Source organism: Rhipicephalus microplus, chromosome 6 (genome assembly GCF_043290135.1).
Source record: "Rhipicephalus microplus isolate Deutch F79 chromosome 6, USDA_Rmic, whole genome shotgun sequence".
Lineage (NCBI taxonomy): Eukaryota > Metazoa > Arthropoda > Arachnida > Ixodida > Ixodidae > Rhipicephalus > Rhipicephalus microplus.
Genome location: NC_134705.1, coordinates 200917957 through 200940603, shown reverse-complemented (window position 1 = coordinate 200940603; position 22647 = coordinate 200917957). Strand labels below are relative to the sequence as shown.

Here is a 22647-nt window from a genome sequence, read left to right as displayed (position 1 = left end):
TCTTTAACGTGTAATCACCACGATCAGCGCAAAAAGACATTGAGGGGGGGAAAAAGGAGTGAGAATGCTAAGGATGTTGTGCGGAGTTCAGGGGCGTGTCGAGGCATTGAAATACTCATTCCAACGACGTGGGCTGGCTGGTTTATGGTCGCGATGCCGGCAAATCTTTTTTTCTAAATTTCGTTCTTGGCTGATGTCGAGTTGAAGTCTTTTTGTTACTTCTTTAAAAAGCGAGAATGCCTAGGGGTGGGTATTGACGCGCTAGTTTCATATAAGACACGCTTTCTGATATCTGTCAACATGAATGGTGTTAAAGCGGTTGTTTGGGCCTGTTGGTACGACATGTTGGAGGAAAACGGGGCGAAATACGAAAGACCAGGCAGAGAAGGACATACATATATATATAGAACAGCTATGACCTACAACAAATGTTTTCATCAAACCATGGACACTCCGTAAACCTGTGAAGTCAAAGCGAAACGAAGAAATAAAGACAAGTTGAAGATAAAGGAAATATTAGCATCATCACCAAGAACACATCCTATATATTCTGTGCAGTTATTCTGTATATAATGCTTGGTTTGACGAATTAACTTTTGTCGTAAGTTAGCGCTGTTGTATGTGTCCTTCTCTGCCTGGGCTCTCGTCTTTCTCACTGTTTCCCTCCAATGAATGCTCTCTCTTTGGACGCTGATTCTTAATCTTTTTTGGGCCACTTCATCTTGAGGGTGCTGTGCTATTTCCTCGTATCTTTTTATTTGCGGCATCGTTGCATACTTGTGGATTGCGTGACTACTGCATTTACTTGTTATTTATGATTTGATCTTCGAAAAGTTTATTCAACGTACCTTTTACGAACGAGTTGATTATCTTGTGATCGCTGCAACAATTCTCGGCGTTCTGTGCTCAAGTCTAACATGGAACGTTATTTTCATTACGGTTGCGTTATTGTTCCTATGTGTGACAATTAGCATCTATACATGCAACAATCAGACTTAGGATAGCTCTGTAAATGTGTACTTCTGGTCATGCAGTTTACGCTTCTTTAAATAATGCGCGACAATGAGGATTGAGCAAGATGGTTATGGTGCAAGCAGGAATTCATCTAGTGCTGCGTCGTAACAGTCTCTCTTAAGGTTGAACCAACTAGTCTAAGAGTATGTTTTGATAAACAATCTCCGCATGAAAGCTGTCACTGTTTTCTCTCACGCTTTTACAGCATGCGAAGTATAAGGGCTTTCCTGTCGCACAAGTTTTGTAAAGTGCTCAATCTTCCCTTCCACTGATCGTGCATGCAACGAGTTAGCCGCTGCGACCCTTTTCGGAGACTCCCATTTTCCACCATTTCGAGCGTGTAAATGTTTACGAGGTATCGTTTGCTGACGACATTGTGCTATACATGAACGAAACGGAAGTTTTTTTTTATGGCTTCTTTTTTGTTTTTTAGACACAACAGTTGTTAGAACTATAGCAGATAAGGAAACCAAGTATCAAGCTCAGCTGAGGTAGCGGGACGCAGTCCCCTAATTTAGACATGCAGGGGCCGGGACTGTATAAGCGCGCGTTGTGGGGAGGGGGGTGAAAAAATTGTCACCTTACACTGCTATTTAAAAGGATGCTTCCCCATCTTTCTTATATGGATAATTTCTGAATGGTATTGAATGTCTCGATTCGAAACATGTGTATTCTGCTCTCCAGAATGACCCAAACCAGGACGTCCATTGTGAAACAGACTTTATTCGGTGGTTGTGCTTGAACGCACGGTGACCGCATGGGCTGCCTCGTGAAAAAGTCCCGTCCCTGTAGCCAATCCGCACAAAACGTTGTCATTCGTAATAGGCGAGTATATAATGCGAATGCCATTTAGCAAACTCACAAACGTTTTATGTCCTGTGAAGCCACAGGCCACTGGAAAAACGTCCGCGGGCTGCGTGTTTGAGACGCCTGGTTATAGGGGATACGTTATTTGTGGTAATTATGATTCGGATTTCACGTATTCTTTCCCTAGCCCAAGCCAGCGTCGGAAGCCAACTCGTTTCGACCGACGTGTAGGGGGTGGGTGTGGGATCGACGGTGCAAGGGAGAGCTATATCAGTGCTTGATGCTTGTATTCAAGGTGGTGGCTGTCGGTCGGAATGCTAAGTGCTGTATAAAACATTCATTTCGAAATTACATTCCCAGATAAAGCATAAATTTAGCTTTATCGAACATTTCGTGTCCCGCAAACTTTTGCTATTGATAGTACCTTTCATGCTCAGACACTCGAATATTAGCTCTTTATAAGTCTTCTCTCCGAGTATTAGTTTCCACAATGTATGTATGATGCATCATTCATTTTGCGTATCTTGTTACCTGTCCCCCCCCCCCCCCTTATCGTCGGACACTCAACAATAAAGCCCCGGACCTAACGAATCTAGTTACCTGGATAAATAAATAAAACTCATGGACACGCAGCTTCCACGTCGTTAGAGTGAGTGATAGAGTGATGGTATACGCAAGGTGTCAAGCTGTAGCCAGACTTTTCCTCCGAGGAGAAGTGCCCGAATGTGGCCGCTATTTCTCGGAAAGCCTTGAGCACACCGTCTTCGAGAGAAAACGTCACGAGACGATGCAGCTCTTTAGTGCCTCGTAAAAGTAGCGGCCGAGCGTTTAATAAATCGTTCGGGCGTGCCGGCGCGAGCCTTGTACCCGGGAATATCGGTCAAGCGTTGGATATCTGCTCACGTGACCCCTCGGAGAGCCCGAAGGAGAGCGGAGATGCCCCGGAGGATGAGGGGCGAAATGGAGGCTGTTGCGTGGGAAGAAGACAAGTCGGAGAGTGGGGTTGTTGGGCAGCGCGCTCCTTGCCGACGCCACGTGGTGTCGCCAGCGTCGCTGTACTCCGCTCGGGGTGGCGGCGTGCGTCCTACTTGGCGGTGTTCTCTGGTTTCGCTGTACGGGTGTTCTATGGTTTCGCGGGGCTCGCGGCAAGCCGAAGTTGACCGTCGCATCACGACCGTCGAAGTTGCGCGTGCTTTTTGTTTTACCGAACAGTCAAGAAGAACCGCTTGCGCAGGCTTCGTCGCGAGCGCGGCGACCACTTGTTGCAGCTTCCGGCGCTCATTGGGCGCCGCATTGCAGCGCCGCGACTTCGCGTGTATTCCGTACCCAACGCACCTGGCCGTGACACACTCACGGTAAGCGCGCCCTCGCCGTTGGAGCTGCCAACTGGTCGCCCCGACTGGCGGCGAAGCGACTTGCTTCAAGCACCTGCCGTACGTACGCCGATCACCGGCATTGCACCGCCTTTGAGGCGTACGCTTCGCAACCGACGTCGAAAAGCACGCGCAGGGAGCGGTTTGTCTCTGCAGCGACCGGGCTCAGCGCCCCGAGTCTGCCGGCTGGCTCGTCGCGTGCGTGTTGGACCCCGCGCGGGATATTTTTAAAAGCCACACCCGCCCCTCCTGCCTCACGGGACGAGGGGCCCCCTTCGCCGGCGGCTTCCTGGTTCTTCCAAGGTCGGTGGCGTTATAGTCATGGTGGTGAGGCCGGCCGTGGATCGGCTGGCTGTTTTGTTCGAAACGCGCTGAACTGAACTGCAATTGTTCACGTGGTGTGCTGGAACTATCTCCCTGTCGCCTGTGCCAAGTATTGCTCGGCTTCGAAACGTGGACCACGCGTACCAGCTTCCAGTTCTGAAACAACGCCGCTTGCTTATCGGTGTGCGACAGCTATCATCTTGGAATCGGAAGAACAGCAACGTGCTTGCCCGCTGTTGTCGTTACCCGGATATCGTAATCGTGAGGCTGTGGTGCTACATACGGTCCACGGTTGGAACGCTGGCGTCTCGTTTTACCGTCCGCTGCGCCGGTGCTTGTTCGCTCGACGGGCGGGACCCGACGTGAGAAATACGTTATCTGAAAGAAGAAGGCGTGGGAGGGAGCTCAGTCGACCTGCGTGTAGTCAGTTCACCGTCGTCGCTTTCAACGCCGTCGTTCCACCATGGGTCTTGGAGTGAAAATTGAAGACCGCCGCCTTTCCTGGAATACGTTCAACACCAAGGCGCCCATCTACAAAGTAAGCGAACTTCTCTAAGTTATCGTGCCGGTTCATAATATGATTCGAAACAACTACCTCGAAGTATGACTTCACTAAGCTGCGTCTCTGAGTTTTAACCGGCGAACTTCGAGGTGATGCCTATACATTTGCGAGCGTATCGACTGTGAGGTCGCAGGTTCGACACTATATGCATGACGTCACCCGTAGGCGTGCGGAGGGGGAGGGGGGTGTTACGACGAACCTAAGCTTAGCTCTCTCCCACCCCTGCTTGCGCACGTCTATGTTCACACCTTATAAAATTAGTCCCCACATCTCCGTGGAAGGTACGCTGTATCGATCATTCCATTCACAGCCAGTTAATCCCGTTTATTACAATGTTGGTTCGTCGTTTCTGACCAAATCGGGTCAAGGTCGTAAAACACGCTTTAAAAAAATGAGTTACTACAAAACACTGGCGCGTCGGATAGTAAACTTTGCAATTGCAAATAATCCCTCTCTCTCTTTTTTTTTTGCCTTTGTTCTTAGCCGAAATCTTGAGGCGTTAGAACCCGCCAGATCAGCGGAACTCAGTGACATTTCATTTCCGAACGAGATCTTCTTTCTGAATAGTATGGCGAAATTGTTTTAAACATTCTTTTGATATTAATTAGAAGCAGGGGCGCTACGAAGATTTCTTTACTTGGTGGGGTGAGGAAGGGGGCGACTCACGACAAGCGAGCTCTATAAGGGAGGCTTGGAACTTATGCGCCGTGTTTTGAATATCTCTGCTTCTTGGGGGGCGCAGGCAGAAATCATATGGAATCCGCGCCTCCCCCTCGCCCCCCCCCCCTCCACGTGGGCGCCGCCTCTGAGCAGAAGTTGCTGAATCCAGATTATACCGCATGTTACAGTCGCTGTATGCTTCCACATCGACGCAGAGCTGCTACACGTTTTGCACGAAATGAGACCGTGACAGAGGGAGGGAGAGTCGGGATAGATGCGGCTGTTGCTTGTATATGCTTGACCAATGTATATTATAGGCACTGCGCCGTGCTCCCGACCAGGCTGCAGAAATTAGGTGCCCTTCTCCTCTTCTAACCACTAACACCACCACCAATGTGTAGACTTGTTGCTTAGGGGAGCGCGAGTTTGGCCAGGAAAAGAACACAGGATGGGAACGCAGGACACAGGGCGGGTTTTCCTGCCATGTGTCCGTTGACGGGAATAATGCTGTATGAACAGTGTTGGAACGCGAAGAGGAGACGCAACACAGGTGCCTGTGGTAATTTAGTGTCCTCGTGTCCATCGGTGCCTGTTTTTGTCGACGTCATGTACCAATGTGCCCAAATTTCAACCGTACTTACTGCTGGCACTTGTAGCATTATTTGCAGAGGCAAGTGTTCCTCAAGAAGTTGTTTGACAATATGCACCGTTGGCTGTGAATATCGCTTTTGTTGTTTTTGTCGACATCAATCATTTATCAATTACTAGAAGTCGCGACTGGCGGCCAATATTTTACTTATTTTGTTATATTATTTCATTTTATTAACGACGTAAAATCCTTGCCAGGCTCTTACATGAGCAAAAGCAAGAAAATAACAAAACGTACAGATTAGTGATTATGTATCAGATCCTAGAATAACAGTAATTAAAAAAAGATAAAATAGAGTACAAAATAACATAACAGGTCACATTAGACACATAGTTCTGAAAAAAAAAAAGAAAGGAAAACTGTGAGCAGCATACACCCTAAATAAAGATACTCTACGTGGGTATAGACGCACCTATTTTTGCAATCACGCCACTTGTTGATAAAAAAAAAAATGTCTGTCTTGGCAAAATCATTGGCTGATTCTCTTCCATAATTCTACGACTGACAGAAAAAAGGAATACTTAAATGTACTACAGTACCTAAATGCGCAAATAAAATACTTATAATTTATTACCCAAATGTATTGCAAATGAGCTTGACTCGTTGAACGAAGCCTTTCGCACATCGCCTCGATTCCGGCTGTATACACGCGTGCAGAGGCGCGGTCGATGCCGAGTCGATGCGCGATTTCGACGTGGTCCTTTTTTCTGCGTCGCGTCCGTACCTGTCGCAAGCGCGACGTTTGCCCGTCATACAGTAAACGTTTCGTTGTTAATTGCAGCTGCGCAGGAAATGTGATACGACACGAGCGCCGATGTGTAATATCCTCTGCCCTTGACTCGTGTCGTGTTCCTGTCTCGAACGCCTATAGCTCCTCGTGCGAGACACATTGGCAACATCGACAATGAAAAACCACGAAGGCCGGCGCTAAGTTCCATCAGATTTAACGTATAACTTCCGGCACACGAATCCGTTGAAAGTTCACGCCAGTTCCCGTCGTTCTTAATAAACCTGTCCTTTGCTTGTTTTGCGCATCAGATGCTGAGACAACATGCCGAGACTTACGATACTTGAAATGTTTCTAATAAACTGCAGGTATTTCTTTGCACAGCTTTTTACAAAACCAGAGCCTTATACAACATCCAACATGGGCTGTATGTATGCATGCATGCATGCATGTATGTATGTATGTATGTATGTATGTATGTATGTATGTATGTATGTATGTATGTATGTATGTATGTATGTATGCATGCATGCATGCATGTATGTATGTATATATGTATGTATGTATGTATGTATGTATGTATGTATGTATGTATGTATGTATGTATGTATGTATGTATGTATGTATGTATGTATGTATGTATGTATGTATGTGTGTGTATGTATGTATGTATGTGTCTGTGTGTGTATGTATGTATGCATGCATGTGTGTATGTATGTATGTATGTATGTATGTATGTATGTATGTATGTATGTATGTATGTATGTGTGTGTATGTATGTATGTATGTGTCTGTGTGTGTATGTATGTATGTATGCATGCATGTGTGTATGTATGTATGTATGTATGTATGTATGTATGTATGTATGTATGTATGTATGTATGTATGTATGTATGTATGTATGTATGTATGTATGTAGGTATGTATGTAGGTATGCACAACGCTTCGACGGACACCCGTCTGGGTTGGAAAGAACTATTGCATATAAAGATGGCGACGAGAAATGTCAATGCATTGATTATCTTCCTATGTGTGCGTGTATCACTGAGACTATAGACAATTAGTGTAAACCTGCCTCCCCCCCCAAACCCCTCAAAAGCTTGTGCGCCCCCCCCCCCCCTCAACAAACACCCCCGCGCACTGGGCTGCGCATGTAGCATGTGGATACAGACGCGGTTCTCAAGAATTGCCAAGGCGCCCCCTTCGCACGCAACGGAAGCCGCTCGCAGAACTTGGCCTTGCTTCTAATTAGCCTTCTAATCACTCGGTTACACGGCCGAGTCTTCAGAGGGGCTTCTGCTGTGGCACTTGCGACACTTGCCGAAGAACCACCCGAATGGTGTTTATACGGTTTCCTTTTTTTTTTGTCTTTTCCTTCTGACACAATCCAGCTCGGATTTCTTCTGTTAGGAGCAATTCGTGTTATTGCTTAGATTGATAACAGATATATAAAATGCGTTAGGTCATACATTGGAAATGTAACACTTGAAACAATTTTTTTTTCTGCTGTCGAGTTGTGAATTAGGCTGCCGAGCGATGCTGTAAATGATAACACCATACACGAGTTTGTTGGAGTGGTGCATGGAGCCGTATATATTTGCAGTTGTTACAAGGAAAGGGACGTTTTTGTAGTTGGAACGCTGCAAAAGAAGTGTTTACCATTTTTTTTAATTACATGCAGTATTATTACTGTCGTATGTTATGCGTAAGTTCAGGGCTCATTTGAACATTGTAACATATGAGTTCCTCTGTTTTTTTTCTTCATATTTTCTTTTGCTCTAATACACCTGAATGTATTCACTCATCATGCCGGAGACTATTACCCGTGGATCACTTGTCCCGCCTGTGTGAGCCATTATAAAAGCTCAGAGCTTAAAAGCCATTATAAAATTTAACTAAGTATGGTTTCTATTATAGTGTAACGTACATCGCAAGCTTAGCAGGGGAAGGGGGTTGGAACGTGATCAATAACGACTACGCAACGCACACAAGAAGGTTGTTTTCCAGCCTTACGTCACTGCTCACGGCGGTCACGTTTCTTTGGAATCAAAATGCGAAGCACACTTGTGTGCTAAAGAGGGGAAAGAAGGACACTAAAGAGGAAAAAAGAAAATTTATTTAGATGTATTAGTGAATTACTTTTTCACGATTACATTTTCTTTTCTGCGAGAAAACGCACAAAGAAAAAAAGTGGGTGGTGACGCAGAAAAAGTTCCCGCACTAGTTGCCGTGACGTGATAGGTTTTGACGCCGTCTACTCGAGCCTACGTAGTTAAAAATGAAGTGCATTATCACCTGAAGGGGTCAAAAATTTACCCTATTCAAATGGTAGGAAATTTCTTTGAGCCAATGTGGTCAACATACGAAGCAACACTTCAAAATATGTGGCATCAGCGCCGGAGATTTCGGCGGCAAGTTTAAACGTCAAGCTTTTGACATTCATTTTCTCGTCTATATTTTAAGCTTGGTTTGGTGAAATCAATCACACTAGAGTTGTCTGGACATAATTTATTAGTTCAAACTAATTCATTGTCTCAGGGGGAGGGGGATCATTCTGTCAATTAAATAATGTTTGGACATCATAACTCCACGTTGTCGAAACTAATTCGCATTCCTACGCTATGGCGCGCCTCACAACCATATCGTGCTGGTTTCCTTTCGATACTCTATTTTTGCTAGCCATCGCATTTTGATTCGATTGTTGCCGGTCGTTGTGGTTCATTGATAGTAGTGTAGCAACGTGTTTTCGTCGCGGTATGAAGCGGTCGGCGCTGATAACCGTAAACAATGGAGTATAGAGTGGCCGGTGTAATAGAACACGCGCGCCGACCCGTGCGTTTGTCGCGGAGCCGTCCCACATATAGCATCGGCTGAGTCACAGCTGCAAGCCACCAAGGACGGTTGTCAACCTTTTTGCTTAGCTTACCTGCCGCGCTACGTCGGCTGCTGCGATTGTAGATTACGCCGTTATCTCGTGTCATTTTTTTTTTCTTTGGAACGCATCCCCACTGTGTGCGGCTTTAAAAGGTCGCAGAAGTGAGACAGCTGACCAATTTGGACTGATAAATTAGGCTCCCAATACCCCATCAGCATTTATATCGTCATCATTGGCTCATTAAAAGACGAGAAAATGAAAATCAGTGTCTCACGTTTTTCAAGTTATAGAAACTTCGCGCCGATATCTTCGGTTGTGATGTCTCACATCTCATTTGTTTTTAATTATTATTTCGGCCATAGTGGCTCAACTATTCTGAAGTTTAGTATGCTAAGTTGCTGGCCCCATTAAAAAACAATTTACGTCATTTTTACCGATTAGGAACTACTTAGGCACCGGCAGACATCGTCAAAATCTATGGCGTCACAGCGCTTGCGATTGCTGCGGGAACATCAAGATGGCGTCGCCATTCGTATTTATTTTTCTTTTTGTGCGTTTTCTCTATCTTAGTGAGCGTCTTCTTGCGGTAAACGTGGTGAATTTTGTTTTGATACATAATTGTTGTTTTAGAAAGACATTGCTTTTCTTTTTAGTACTTTTAATAATTTTAATAACGGTAACAGTATTGTACATTTCGATGGTTTCGCGCGGCGAAACCACGATGTAATTACGAGGAACGTCGTAGTGGTACACATCGGAAATTCCCGACCTCCAGAGGTTATTTAACCTGCATCTAACACTAAGCACACGGGCCTGTGGCAGCCCCGCCGCGGTGCCCTAGTGACTAAGGTACTCGGCTGCTGACCCGCAGGTCGCGGGATCGAATCCCGGCTGCGGCGGCAGCATTTCTGATGGAGACGGAAATGTAGGCCCGTGTGCTCAGATTTGGGTGCACGTTAAAGAACCCCCTGGGTGGTCTAAATTTCCGGAGCCCTCCACTACGAAGTCTCTCATAATCATATGGTGGTTCTGGAACGTGAAACCCAACATATCAATCAATCAATCAATCAATCAATCAATCAATCAATCAACGGGCCTGTGGCATTTTCGCCTCCATCGAAAATGGAGCCGCCGTGGCCGGGATCGAACTGTCGTCTTTCGCAAAATTATCTGTTCTTGTTTCCTGTATTGACTGACTGTATAGCGGGACGTTACACCAACAATTTATCTTATCTTTCTTTTTTTCTTTTCTCGCGTGACGCGTTGGAGAGAATCGCTTTATACAGGTGTGGTTTTCTCTTCACGGAAATACGTAAGCCGTCAGTTGTGTTCAGTTTTATTGCCACCGTCCGCGTCTCAAGCTGCTAAAATGTTCTTGGAAGTGTCAAATTTCTTTTGACAGTCGGCAATACAAAAAGTCACCCAGCAAAAAAATAATGGAAATCGGAATTTCACAAACAGACTACACAGTCGTCGAAGTACATGCGCTGAGGTTTCAACGTCTCACGGACATGGCTTTGTTAGTCATAAATAATGCATATAAACGAAAATTTGATTAGGTGAACGCTATAACAGGGACTAACTACGCGCAGACATACGCAACACAGATGGTGCGAAAATTCATTAGTGATAAACGAACAAACAAATAGAATGATAAATGAAGGCAGCTTAGCACTATAGAGCTTCTAAGCTCGAATGAAGTGTGGAGCTGGACATCATTATTTTATTTATTCATTTACTCTCATACCCACAGCGCCATTCAGGCATTACAGTGGAAGGGGGGGGGGGGCACAGATAATTTATACACCATACATTTCAAGAACATTGGTAGAGATTAGAAAACAAAAACAGAATAAGAACCATGATTACTAAGAAGAAATATGGCATATATTGTTCTCAATCCACGTCAGTGACAGAAAGGTTAGCTAACGCAGACAAAGAAAGAACAAAATTGAAAACAAAATTATACTATAAAAACATAAAACATACAAACACTATGTGATAAGAACTGAACATTTCATAACATTCAACTGCAGCCGAAGACAGAGCGAGGGAACTGTTTCTCTTTGGTTTTTCTCTTTCTTTTCTCTTTCGTTCCTTTTCTTCTTTTTGGTTTTTTCCTGTTTTTTTTGCGCTCTCTAATTATTTATTTCTATTTCTTGTTTTCCTATTTCCTTTCTATACTTTCCTATTGTGACAAAGTGTTGTAAAAAATCCGCACTTAAGGCACTGAACGTTATGCTTTTTTGTGGGGTTTTTCTGGCTCATAATTTATAAGTCATTTGATAACGTTTTGCTCTTTGAGGAATGTTGAACGTTCCTCACTATACTATACATATTTGCAATTTTAGAAAGCAAAATATTGCTTGTGAGTGTTCAGCGAAATTGACTTCTGTATCTTTCACTTGGAACGGGGTTTCTTTTCTTTCTTCGCAATCGCAATAAAAGCTTATTTACATTCTTGCTTAACGATGGATACGTTTCAGTAGTTTAGAACCTTACTTGTCAGTAACGAACAAGAAAACAGGAAAGAATCAGACGATTCTTGCTTAAAGTGCGTGTAGAGGGAGAGCTGATATTCGAAGTTGCCAGCAACGGCGCCAAGAAACAAGCTTTGATGTTTCCGCGGCTACAAAAATATCAACTGCAAGAAAGAGAGGATAGAAAAAAACGTCAGGTTGCTGTCAGCACGGGCGTTGAGTAACCCTTGCTCCCGACCTCATTTTGTTTCTTGTTTCGTTTTGTTTTACCTATCCTTCAACAGCCTCACATTTTGTTTGCGAAAGAGGCTAGAGTCCAAAAAAGGTAATAAAAAAACTATAAAGGCGCACTTCTGTGTCGACAGCGACTAATCGTTATGGTTTGAATATTTTCTGTAGTGCTTGTGGTATACCTTTGCTAGAAAAAAGCGAATAGTGAAAAGACACATCATTGTACATACTTGCCAACATTCATAATTTTGATAAAGCGTACGGTTAATGCCTTGGTTTATGGCATTCCCAATGTTGCGTGAAGTTCTGCGAAAAATAATTTTTGTTTGCAAGATTTTTACTCCTCTATCGACAATGATTCGAGTCTCACATCAGTTTCTATAACACTTTGGGACCTCCTCCTGTACTATTTCAACCATGTAACTGAATGTGAAATGTGTAATAAACTTGACTTGAAAACGTATTGTTCAAGGTGAGAACACGTCATAATAATGGGTGCTTTAAGCACGTTTGTAAAGACATCACCGTTAATCGGATGAAACTGACAATTACAATATCGCTGTAAAATTCGCCGTGATACAAAATCTGTGTCGGCGTTCCCGTTTTCATTTTGCTGCGGTTCGTGTGCAGGTTGAAAAGCAAAATCATATAAAGGTGCGTTATTTACTTCACAAAAAGCGTAAAAAAAGAATTGAGAGTTATTATTTCTTCGTATTCACCTCCACCCACCCTGACTCGATGCCGAGGCCCCGTTATTTTTGTTAGTTATAATGTTTATAAATTTGAACTTTCCAGGCGTGAGTTTATTATACCAGTCGCACACACAGACATGATTTTTACATTTAGCAGTTAGTCCCAAGAGCTCGCATGTGTAGCTACACCTCTCGAACCAGCATCGCGATGCGCCCCATGATGTGTGCACTTCCTTGAACTTTTTCTTAGTTTTTTTTGCGTTTTTTGTTTATTTTATGGGTAGCGAGCTAATATTAGGGACGTGAACCCCGCGCTCGGGGGCGGACGAGTCGACGTCTGCAAGAAAGAAAAAAAGAAAAGAAACACTAGTGCGACAGAACATAGTAGTACGTACATACAGTGCTGGTGGGGTGCACGTGACGAAGAATGCCGGAGCGAGAGGGTGCGGAGGAGTAGGGCACGAAAGACGGCGATGGTAGGGGCGTGGTCACGACACTTCGGTGCAGCGTGGTGAAAGCTTCACAGCCATGCTCATTTGGTGATCTACGGGAACTCTTGTTTTACACTAAATGTACACTTGCGGCGCTGATCAGAGTGCATGGGAAATAAGCATTGAATGAGCTTGTGGATAAGTCTATTAAATAAAGTTTTCTTCCTTTCATTATATATATATATATATATATATATATATATATATATATATATATATATATATATATATATATATAAAATAAGGGAAAGAAGTGTATACCTAAGGGCTCGTTTTTCCGTGTTTTTAACACAATAATAATGAGATATAACAGACAGTAATGCCGAGGAATGTACAGGGAAGTTATTAACATTAATGGAATGTAAATAAGAAGAAAGAAAAGTGGATGAAAAAATTATTATATATATTAATATATATATATATATATATATATATATAAAGAACACAAGCGAGTACACGTACGAAAGAGCAATACTTTTATGCCAACGTTTCAGCCGTGGCACGGCCTTCGTCAGGGAAGGCCGTCCTTCCCTGACGAAGGCCGTGCCACGGCTGAAACGTTGGCATAAAAGTATTGCTCTTTCGTACGTGTACTCGCTTGTGTTCTTTATACGTACCAGACCCCTTGAACTTCCTGCTGAATATATATATATATATATATATATATATATATATATATATATATATATATATATATATATATATATATTGCACAAAATGGGTGTTTCAATCAAAACGTAGAATCTAAAGTTTGACGGCAACCCGTGTTGCAGTGGAAGATCGTGATGAAGGAGACCGAAAGAACTACGTACAACATTTAATAACGTTGACGTTTTTAATTGTGAACAAGACTGCCGTAGGGGGGGGGGGGACAAGTTTGTTGTTGCTCTTTGGTTGGTATGCCTTTATGCGTTCCTTCAACAAGAACGTACTGGTAATTTTGTTTTTGATCGCTTGCCGTGCGGAGAATTCTTCTCCGAAGTATCTACGACTGACACTTATAGACCACCTAAAAATAAGGATAGGCTGAACCGCTTACAGCATACGTTCCCATGTCATGCATTACAGGTGGTTTACAGCTGTCCTTAGAGTGGAAAGTGTACAGCCGGTGTATCTTTTTATTTATTTAGGAATACTGCAGGCCTTGAAAAGACCCAGGCAGGAGGGGAAAGGTACAAACAGTAAAAAGTGTGCAGGTATTAAAGATAATATACCGACAACAAAATGAACCTACCAACAAAGAAACAACCACTGAAAAAATAGAAACAATGAAATAGAATATACACACTGAAAGCGTCATGGATACATAACTATCTAACAAACAGGCAAGGGTATGTGTGCAAGGTTAGGTTTAAGATGTAATGGATGCGACGGTTGCTGAGTGCACTAAGAAGTAGGCTGGTCCAGTCTGGTACTGTTCGACGGAAAAAAGAATACCTAAATATGTTGGTTTTGGCATTGTAAGGCGCTAATGTGGCAGAGTGGCAATGTCTTGTTCTGCGAGCAGTGAGAGGCCTAATATAAGGTTCGGGAGAAAGAGACAACTTATTATTATACAGCAAGAACAGAAATTTAAGCCTGTGATTTTTTCTTCTTAGTTGTAAAGACTGAATGTTGTGTTGGGCCATTAAGATATTTGGAGAGTCACTGGTACGATATTTTGAAAAGATAAAACTTGCTTCTTCACGTTGGATCCTTTCTAGCGCATCGATGTTAGTTTTAGTGTAGGGATCTGCGTATTCTAGCTTAGGACGGACAAGAGAAGTACAGGCAGTTAGACGGGTCTCGGCAGGAGCGTGTTTTAATGCTGCCAGTATGGTAAAGTGTGTGTGAGAATGACGAAGAGACTTGTAGATAAGTTAAAAGGGAGACTAAAAAAAGAGCAATGACTTGGTTTGGATTCACAAATTGCGCTCTAAGAACTCTAATGTCACATGTTTCAATATCATAAGTTCAATATGAGCGAAAAAAGTGAAACTTGAAATTTGATTTCAAAATTTCGCGCCAAAATGTGCACGCTTGACGTCAGATATTTCAAAATGCGTCTTTGATGTTTTAGAGACATTGGCTCGGTGAAATTTTCAGAAAATTTGAATGCTACGTCTTTGGCGCCCACAGATGACAATATGCTTCATTTTTTTTTTCATTAGAAGCAACGTAGGACCCACGCTTTCAAAATTTATGACGTCATAGTGTTTCGCGCGGGAATCATAAGATGGCGTCTCCGACCGCGTTTTCTTTTCGCGTGTTTTCCCGCTTTCCAAGCGTCGTGTTGCGGTAAGGGTGGTGTTCAACTCTGGATTGTGAAATTTGGCTTTACTAGTACGCAAAATATCGCTTTGCTCTTCAGTGTCACTTTAAAAACCAGGCCAAGTGAGGCTTCACCTCTTGGTGAAAAATGATATGAGTAGCATTAAGTGAATTAAGTAGATTAGAAAACCAACAGCTGTAACCGACATTCCAGATGACATGAAAAAAGAAAAGAGCATCCTTCTAGGCTGGTGACGTAAATGGGACGGACAAGCAACCGATGGTCATTTAAAGCTACAGAATTTATATTAAGAACTCGGAAATGCAGCCGAGGACCGAATGTGGTTTATATCGACTGATGAATCAAGAAAATCGCAAGCATAAAATGAACTCTCTCAAGGTCATTGGGAGAGAGGCTTTCGTCCTACAATGCACATCAAGCAGGCTGAAAAAGAAACCATAATCATCATCATCATCTAGTGGCATCAGAATTGACTTGCCAAACGTGGGTACTAGTACTTGCCTTAGCGGCGCTGCACGAATTTATTGAGCCCGCGAAACGCGTTGCGTTCCAAGGGAAATATTTACCTGCCAACCTGGCGTCGGGTGGTGTGAGTCATTCGGCACCGACAGCGTGGTGGTGGAACGCGCGCGGCTTCGAAACGGGGGGCATCTATGTTCGCTCCGGTACGGACGTGTGCGCGCGTCGACGCGTACGTGTGGGATACCGTGGCGGCTTGTCGTTCACAGTCGCAGGAGAAGTGTGGGCGGCTGTGCGTTCTCGTGTGCTCCATAAACTTTGCGCCGCAAGTATTCGCGAAATTTTTGCCGCCTTTTTTTTACGTTTTTGTCCCGCGTTATGCGATTCTTCCGTTTCGACGGTTGTCGTGCAGTGCTTTCTTTACATTCCTACGCACGCATGCCCGATTTCGCGTAGGAGGCGTTTCAAGTCGGAGAGCTAAAGTTTATTGCCTGTCTCACCGTTTTTCATTTGACGTAAGCGCTTGAGGGGCGCCGGCGAAAGGGTGCAAACCCTGCCCCCTCTCCACCTCCTCAAGTCACGCCGTCACTCATCCTCACCCCCTTTTTGCCCAGTCACGATCGATGCGACACTGATTTGCCCCCCCCCCTCTCCTCCTCATCCTAAAGCTTGTCGACAATCGTGCATCGGTCGTAGTCGTCTTAGCAATGTAAGCGTTGTGATTGTTATCTTGAAGTCGTCGCTGCCCGTTTTAGCTAAATTAGCGTGAGCTAAATATCTGAACGATTGATTAATCATTATGGAGAACGAACGGCTTTACGCCACTCGCGCACCTTGTGGCAATACATTTTGTGTGAAACGTAGTATATGACACCGAAATGATGTCGAGAACTTTATTAAATTTGAACCCATGTTTAATTGCGTGGTCGCGCCACTTCACTTTGTGGTAGCAGCACCAGGCAGTACAAACCGTGGCTTCCAGTATCCATCATCCTAAAAATGCATACCCATAAACCACCGCGCCCTGTAATTCTTGAAGAATCGCCGTAAGCCTGCAGTTTGCGCTGGCGATACAGGATGAGGAACGTTATTAGAACCGGTTCAGCGCCGCGGTTGAGACATCCGCCACGTTTTATTACACTTGGCTCGTTTCTTAGTTTTATGCTATCGGCGTTGTCCGCATGCCTAAGCGTCAGTTTATGCCTGCAAAGCCGGCGAGCACTCAGCATTGACAAGGAGCTGGCAAAATGACTCCAGATCGCTATAAATAGTCCAGAGCGACATGTTATGGAGGAAGGGGTGACTTCAAACCCTGAATTGATTTGGCGGCAATCTTATCGGAAACAAACAAACAAACAAAAACGACCAATCCTTATTACAGTTAACGCTTAAGGTTTAATATATATTTTTTGCACTCTACGTTAAAGATTAGTTGCGCTCACGTTATATAGCTAATAAAATAATAATACCTTCTATCTCTCTCTCCATTAAATCGCCTTGCTAGGCAATTGGTGCATGATTGACAAAATCTGTGTTGGACCTCTTTGGTAGCTGATGACAAGCATGTTAATAAGAATCAACACCTCGATTTACCCAAACTTCGGTAAACAAAAATACTAGGGTTCTATTTTCACGCCTGCCCATGCTGCTTCTTCGTTGCTGGGACGGTATAAAGTGGGCAATGAGCGCCAACTCGTTTCTTGTTTATTTTGCTGCACCACGGTTTCGCTAACTTCTCTCGTTTTCTTATTCAGTGCACAATTGCTTAGTGCCTCTGTATACGAGCTACCGCTACAGACGGTGGTAATTCGTATCACTGAACTTCATTAACTGCCCCGCAAATCGGTAAAATGGGTCTGGACCCCGCCTAAGCCTCGGTCGAGGGTTGCTCATGGAAAACAGTGTACGCGCATCGACGAGCCAATGCAGTGTGTCCAAGAAAGCTGAGACTTTTATGCTGTACGCCGTTACGACTCTGATGCTGGACCTCGCAGCAGGCTTCTCTTTGTTGCTCTGGAAGAAGTAGTTGTCGAAAGTACCTCCACACAGAGAAAGTCGTTGCCTTCACGTCATCCATTAGCCACGCTTCACAACCCTTTGCCCAACGCGCTATTTCGCCACAACTTGAGCGGTCCTTGTCGTCTTTGTTTTCATTGCTTTTTTTTTTCTAGTGCGAGAGCTTGTCGCAATTCGTCGCTCTTGAACACCAGGGCAGAAAGCTTCATTGCCCAATCTTCCCCGATAAAATGTGTGGCTATACGCTCATGGTTTGTACAGTTCCATTGTATCTATAGCCGATTATGTACATGTTTTTGTTGTCTTTCTTGTGTGCCCCAGTTCTAGTAGTTAGTTGTACCACGGATTGCGTTTGGTTTAGCAAGCATACAACTCTTGTTCGCCGTTCTGTTAGTGCTTGCCAAAAGGTATATGTAACAAGAGTCCCGCGAGGTACGCACTGAGTGAGTGACACTTGAATGCATGACCGAGTGCCAAGTGCCTGACAGAAAAGAGCAGCTGCATAGTGCACTCGTTTTTGTGTGTGCCTCACGATCGCTCACCTGGACGAGTTTGCGGAGCTTAACGTCTCGCACGTTAGTCGCGTGGGTTTACAAACTCGTGGCCTTGAACACGCACAAGTAGTACTCTTGGCTCCGTTACGGGCGTGGGAGCCCCTCTCCGCGGGTCGCAATTATTTATTCGCAGGTCGGCGACGCTGATAGTGAGAGCGCGCGCTAGTAATGTCGCAATCTTCGCCCACGTGTCCTACGGAGAAGCCCACAAACAGGTGCAACGATCGGCCACTGTGCATACTTTCATGAGGAGACCGAGATCGCAACTTAATAATTAGTGAGGTTTAACGTCCCGAAACCATTATATGGTTATGAGAGACGCTGTAGTGGAGGGCTCGGCAAATTTCGACCACCTGGGGTGCTTTAACGTGCTGCATACGGATCTCAAGCATTTTCGCTTACGCCGGAAATTCGTCTACCGAGGCCGGGATTCGATCCCGCGACCTGCGAGCCAGCAGCCGAGTATACACCGTGCCTGGTAATGGAGCCACTGGATCGTTTAGTCTTGCGCATGTGTAATTATCGATCTTGCGTTGGTCGCGGGATCGAATCCCGTTCGCGGCAGCAGCATTTTCGATACTGGCGAAAATGCTTGAGGCCCGCGTACTTAGAATTTGGTGCACGTTAACGAGCTCCAGATGGTCGAAGTTTGCGGAGCTTTCCAGTACGGCGTCTCTCATATGTATCATATCGTGGTTGTAAGACGTTAAACCCCAGCAATTATTATATTATTATTATTATTATTATTATTATTATTATTATTATTATTATTATTATTATTATTATTATTATTATTAGTGGTATTAGTAGTAGTTGTTGTTGTTGTATTCTTAGTCTCGCACTGCAGTAAACACACTTTGCAGTGTTCCATTCGGTACATCTCCCAGCGCTCTATGTAGGCGCGGTTACCGCAGTTAGGGCAGAATGCTGCGACAAAACTCGCCACACCTTTTTTTTTTTCTTTCATAATTCACGGCGGCAGCCCGGTTGTTTGTTTCGTCTGCTGCCCCCTTTGTTGTGGTAGAGGTCAGACAACGGGGAGTACGAGGTGCCGAAGCAACAGGCAGCTAGAAAGAGTGTGGCGAAACAGGCGCGAAAAACGGATCTCGCGACTCTTTCCAAAACGTCCACTTTCTCGAGGTCACACTGAGAAAAACAGGCGCCTCGCCGCGGCGTCGTTTAGTTAAAAGCCTCTCTCAGACCGCGAGATGGCTTTTCCCGTTAAGTGGTGAAGCCCACTTGCAGCAGGGCTCATTAGCCAACTGTTTTTCACCCATCTTTTGTGGTCGTTGTCTGAAGGGTGGGGGGGGGTAGATGTTTTGGTGGCAGCTTAATGGTGGAGGAGCAAAAGTTTGACCTGGATTATGCGCGGACCCCTTCTCCTTTTCTTTCTCTCTACGCATGTGTCTGTGCGTGTCAGAGAGAGAGACTGTGTGTGTGTGTGTGTGTGTGTGTGTGTGTGTGTGTGTGTGTGTGTGTGTGTGTGTGTGTGTGTGTGTGTGTGTGTGTGTGTGTGTGTGTGTGTGTGTGTGTGTGTGTGTGTGTGTTTTGCTGCTGTTTTCGGAGACTTGGTGCTTGTTTCCCTCTCTTCCCCCCCCCCCCCCCCCTTAGCACGTCGAACTTATTGCCTGCCTTAGCGATAAAAATAGAGGGTACGGCGCGATAGGCGCTCCTTCTCCGCATCCTGCGCCGCCGCCACTTCGTCGGCAGGAGGCCGTTGCCTAGGAGAGACGCGGCCCTTCGCACAGCTTCCCGGAGCCTTCCCAACTTTGTCGGCGAGAAGGAACGAAAAAAAAAAGAGCATCGACGCAGCTTATGTGCGCGAAACTACGCGCGCGCTCAGTTTCCGTTGCTCAGTGCAACGCGCGTGGAGGAAGGAGTTGCCCGACTGTGTGCGTGGTCAGTGCAGATCGCGAGGCCCTCTTGATCCGTGTTGTAGTTGCGTGAAATGTGCCCATGGTGTTTTTGTTTTTGTCCCGAGCCCCGAGGCCCTGGCGCCAAGTGACCGCAGTGGCCTGAGAGCTTCCCGGCATATAAAGGCGCGCGCGCGTGTTTGTCCACTCCACTTGGGATGTGGTCAGTGAGCTGCCCCTGCACCACCACCTGTTGCCGGCTGCAGTCGTCGCGTCTCCTCACCACCTCGACGCCGCTTCTCCCGTGTGGTTCGCAGTCACTGCCCCTTGGCGATCTTTGGTGATGTCTGGAGTCTTTCGTGATCGAGAAATCCGGATTAGTGGTTCGCATACTTCGGTGGTTCTCGCGTGAGTCTCGAGGCGGTGTACACTTTCGGGCATCGGCCGGCGCTGTTCGCCCCTTTTAGTGGGTCAACATATCCTCTTGTGGTATCTGCTGCGTTTCAGAAAATACGATTGGAGATTTCCTATCATAAAACTGATATAGTTGCACATCTCCGGTATTTCATCGGGTATTCTGTTTATTGCCAAGTTGTACTATCAAGCTGCTTATCCAGACTATTAGCTGTCAAAAAATTTGTCGCCTTAGCTCTGTATCGGTTCCCCGGACAGTATACCTTCTAACTTGAACTTGTTGATTGCTATAATAGGCGCCTTTGCTAGCATCGCTTGTCCGTATAGCTCACGTGCTTCCCATATTCAGGGATCACTTGTTACTAAAGATATAGCTCAAGGAACGGGTCTTTTCTTCTCTAAGTAACTGTAACGGGCCCATCGCTTTTCCCGACCGTCACCGCAGCCACTAGCTCTCTCTGTTGCTTCAGACTTCGTCGCGGCTTGGGGCTTCCACGCTCCATTTTCCGATCCCGCTGTGAACCGCAGGGCTGTCGGTGGGGCGTTGCCTACGCACGCCGGTGCGGAACATATGGGAACTTCGAAGGCGCAGTCGCTGTAGCTGCCAGTCCCGTCTCTATAATCTCTTCTCCCGACAGCTCGCGCCAAGTCCGTTGACTCAGCTGGTTTCCCTACAGATGCTGCACGTTTCTTTTCTCTCGCTGAATGTGCGTCTGAGAAGCGACTGTGTAGTTGATAGCGATCCTCTTTCGTCTACATAAGGTACTTCGAGATCTTGCTGTTTACTCCAACCTTGGAGTGCGTTTTGTGCCAGTATATGCCTATTCCCAGGTCCTTCCGGGCGCCGATGGATGTTCGCCGCAGTTCCCAGGTCTGTGCAGTCCTCCAAGTCGCGTTGGCACTGTTTCTGATGCAGATTACTCGTTAAATTACATCTTGATTGCCAGTACTTCTATAACTTCCTCCCTATCAACTCGTCAATTTGCTCGTTCCTTCTCTCACAGCAGTATATAAAATCTCTCTGCGAACTGGTACAGAACTTGTGCGCCGCTCGCATACACAAATTCCGGCACGAGTTATACTTGCTATTGCGAGAGTATATATCTCGGTGTTTTTTCTATATGCATATAAAGCCTACGAGTCGAACTTTCGTAAAGTCGCTATGAAGTCGTGGAACTCGCAAAGAAGTGCGACTTTTATACTCCTGCATTTAGTATAAACAACCTTTTTACGTCGCTCGACAAGTGTCGCCTTCGCCGAAGCCCTTCGACGCACCGGTGTTCTTTTTTTTCTATTTCTTTTTACTGCACCGGCCTTCGTTTGAGGACACTTTTCACCCAAGTATCGCAACGTGCGCCGACGAGCCCGTCTCTCAGTCGCCGAGATTGAAGTTCTGTACGATGACGTTCAGCGACTTGTTACGCGGAGGCGCGCCGAAGACGAAGAAGGTAAGATGCCGATCGAGTGTCGTGTTATCCTGCTAAATTTCCCAGTTTTTACTATATATATAGGTTTTCTTTACTCCCTCCTATTTTTTTTTAGAGGCCCTCCGTGTACGTGTTTTGGATGGGCGAGCTTGTTTCCGTTCCATGGCACTCTGTGATGGATCGTCTCCTTTCTTCTTTTTTTCTTTTTTTTAATAACCGAACGCGTCGTCTGAAACCTTGCGATTACTTGGCTTTACAGTTGTGAAACATCCCGGAAGAGGCGACTGCAATCACGTTACATATGTCGCAGACTGGAAGCGCGCGCATGCGCTCTAGCTTCCCCAACGAATGTGTTCTTTGTTCTCCTTTTCTACCCGGCTGTCGCTTCCAGTGCGTTGTTTACGCTTCCCTTGCTGGCTGTTCACACCGCCGCGGGTAAAAGTCTTCAGCGCAAATGTTTACTTCTTATAGAGTGATGCGTCACGCGTGCTATTTTCGCCGCAGAGCCTTCACCGCATTCATTCATTTTCATTCATTTTATTACCTCAAAGGTCCCGGTTGGGATATTACATGAGGGATTGGGTATTACAAAGGCTAACAATATAATGGCAGTTATGATGGGATAGTTTCGATGAGCCGTTTAAATGCTTGGGTGTCGATGATGGTGGTGACTTCGGTGGACAGGTCATTCCAGTCTTGGGCTGTGCGCAGGAAAAACGATTACTGAAAGGTCACAGTATCGGCTTGTGGTGGATATACAGCGTTAC

The 22647-nt window shown here is 45.3% G+C and overlaps 1 protein-coding gene across 8 annotated transcripts in view; it reads left to right on the top strand.

Annotated features, from left to right (window-relative positions):
* The window catches only part of LOC119166902 (calpain-B-like), a 106402-nt gene that overhangs the window by 16825 nt on the left and 66930 nt on the right, over window positions 1–22647 (top strand). For 4 of the 8 annotated variants that reach the window (XM_075867581.1, XM_075867580.1, XM_075867575.1 and 1 more), the window contains exon 1: window positions 3734–4056. The exons of 2 other annotated variants lie outside the window; for them this stretch is intronic. In XM_075867581.1, coding sequence (XP_075723696.1) covers window positions 3982–4056 — 75 coding nt within the window. In that variant the 5' untranslated portion in view covers window positions 3734–3981. Of the gene's footprint in view, window positions 1–3733; window positions 4057–21130; window positions 21325–21646; window positions 21902–22647 lie in introns of those variants that run through there. 2 more of the 8 variants (XM_075867576.1, XM_075867578.1) reach the window with 2 other exon arrangements.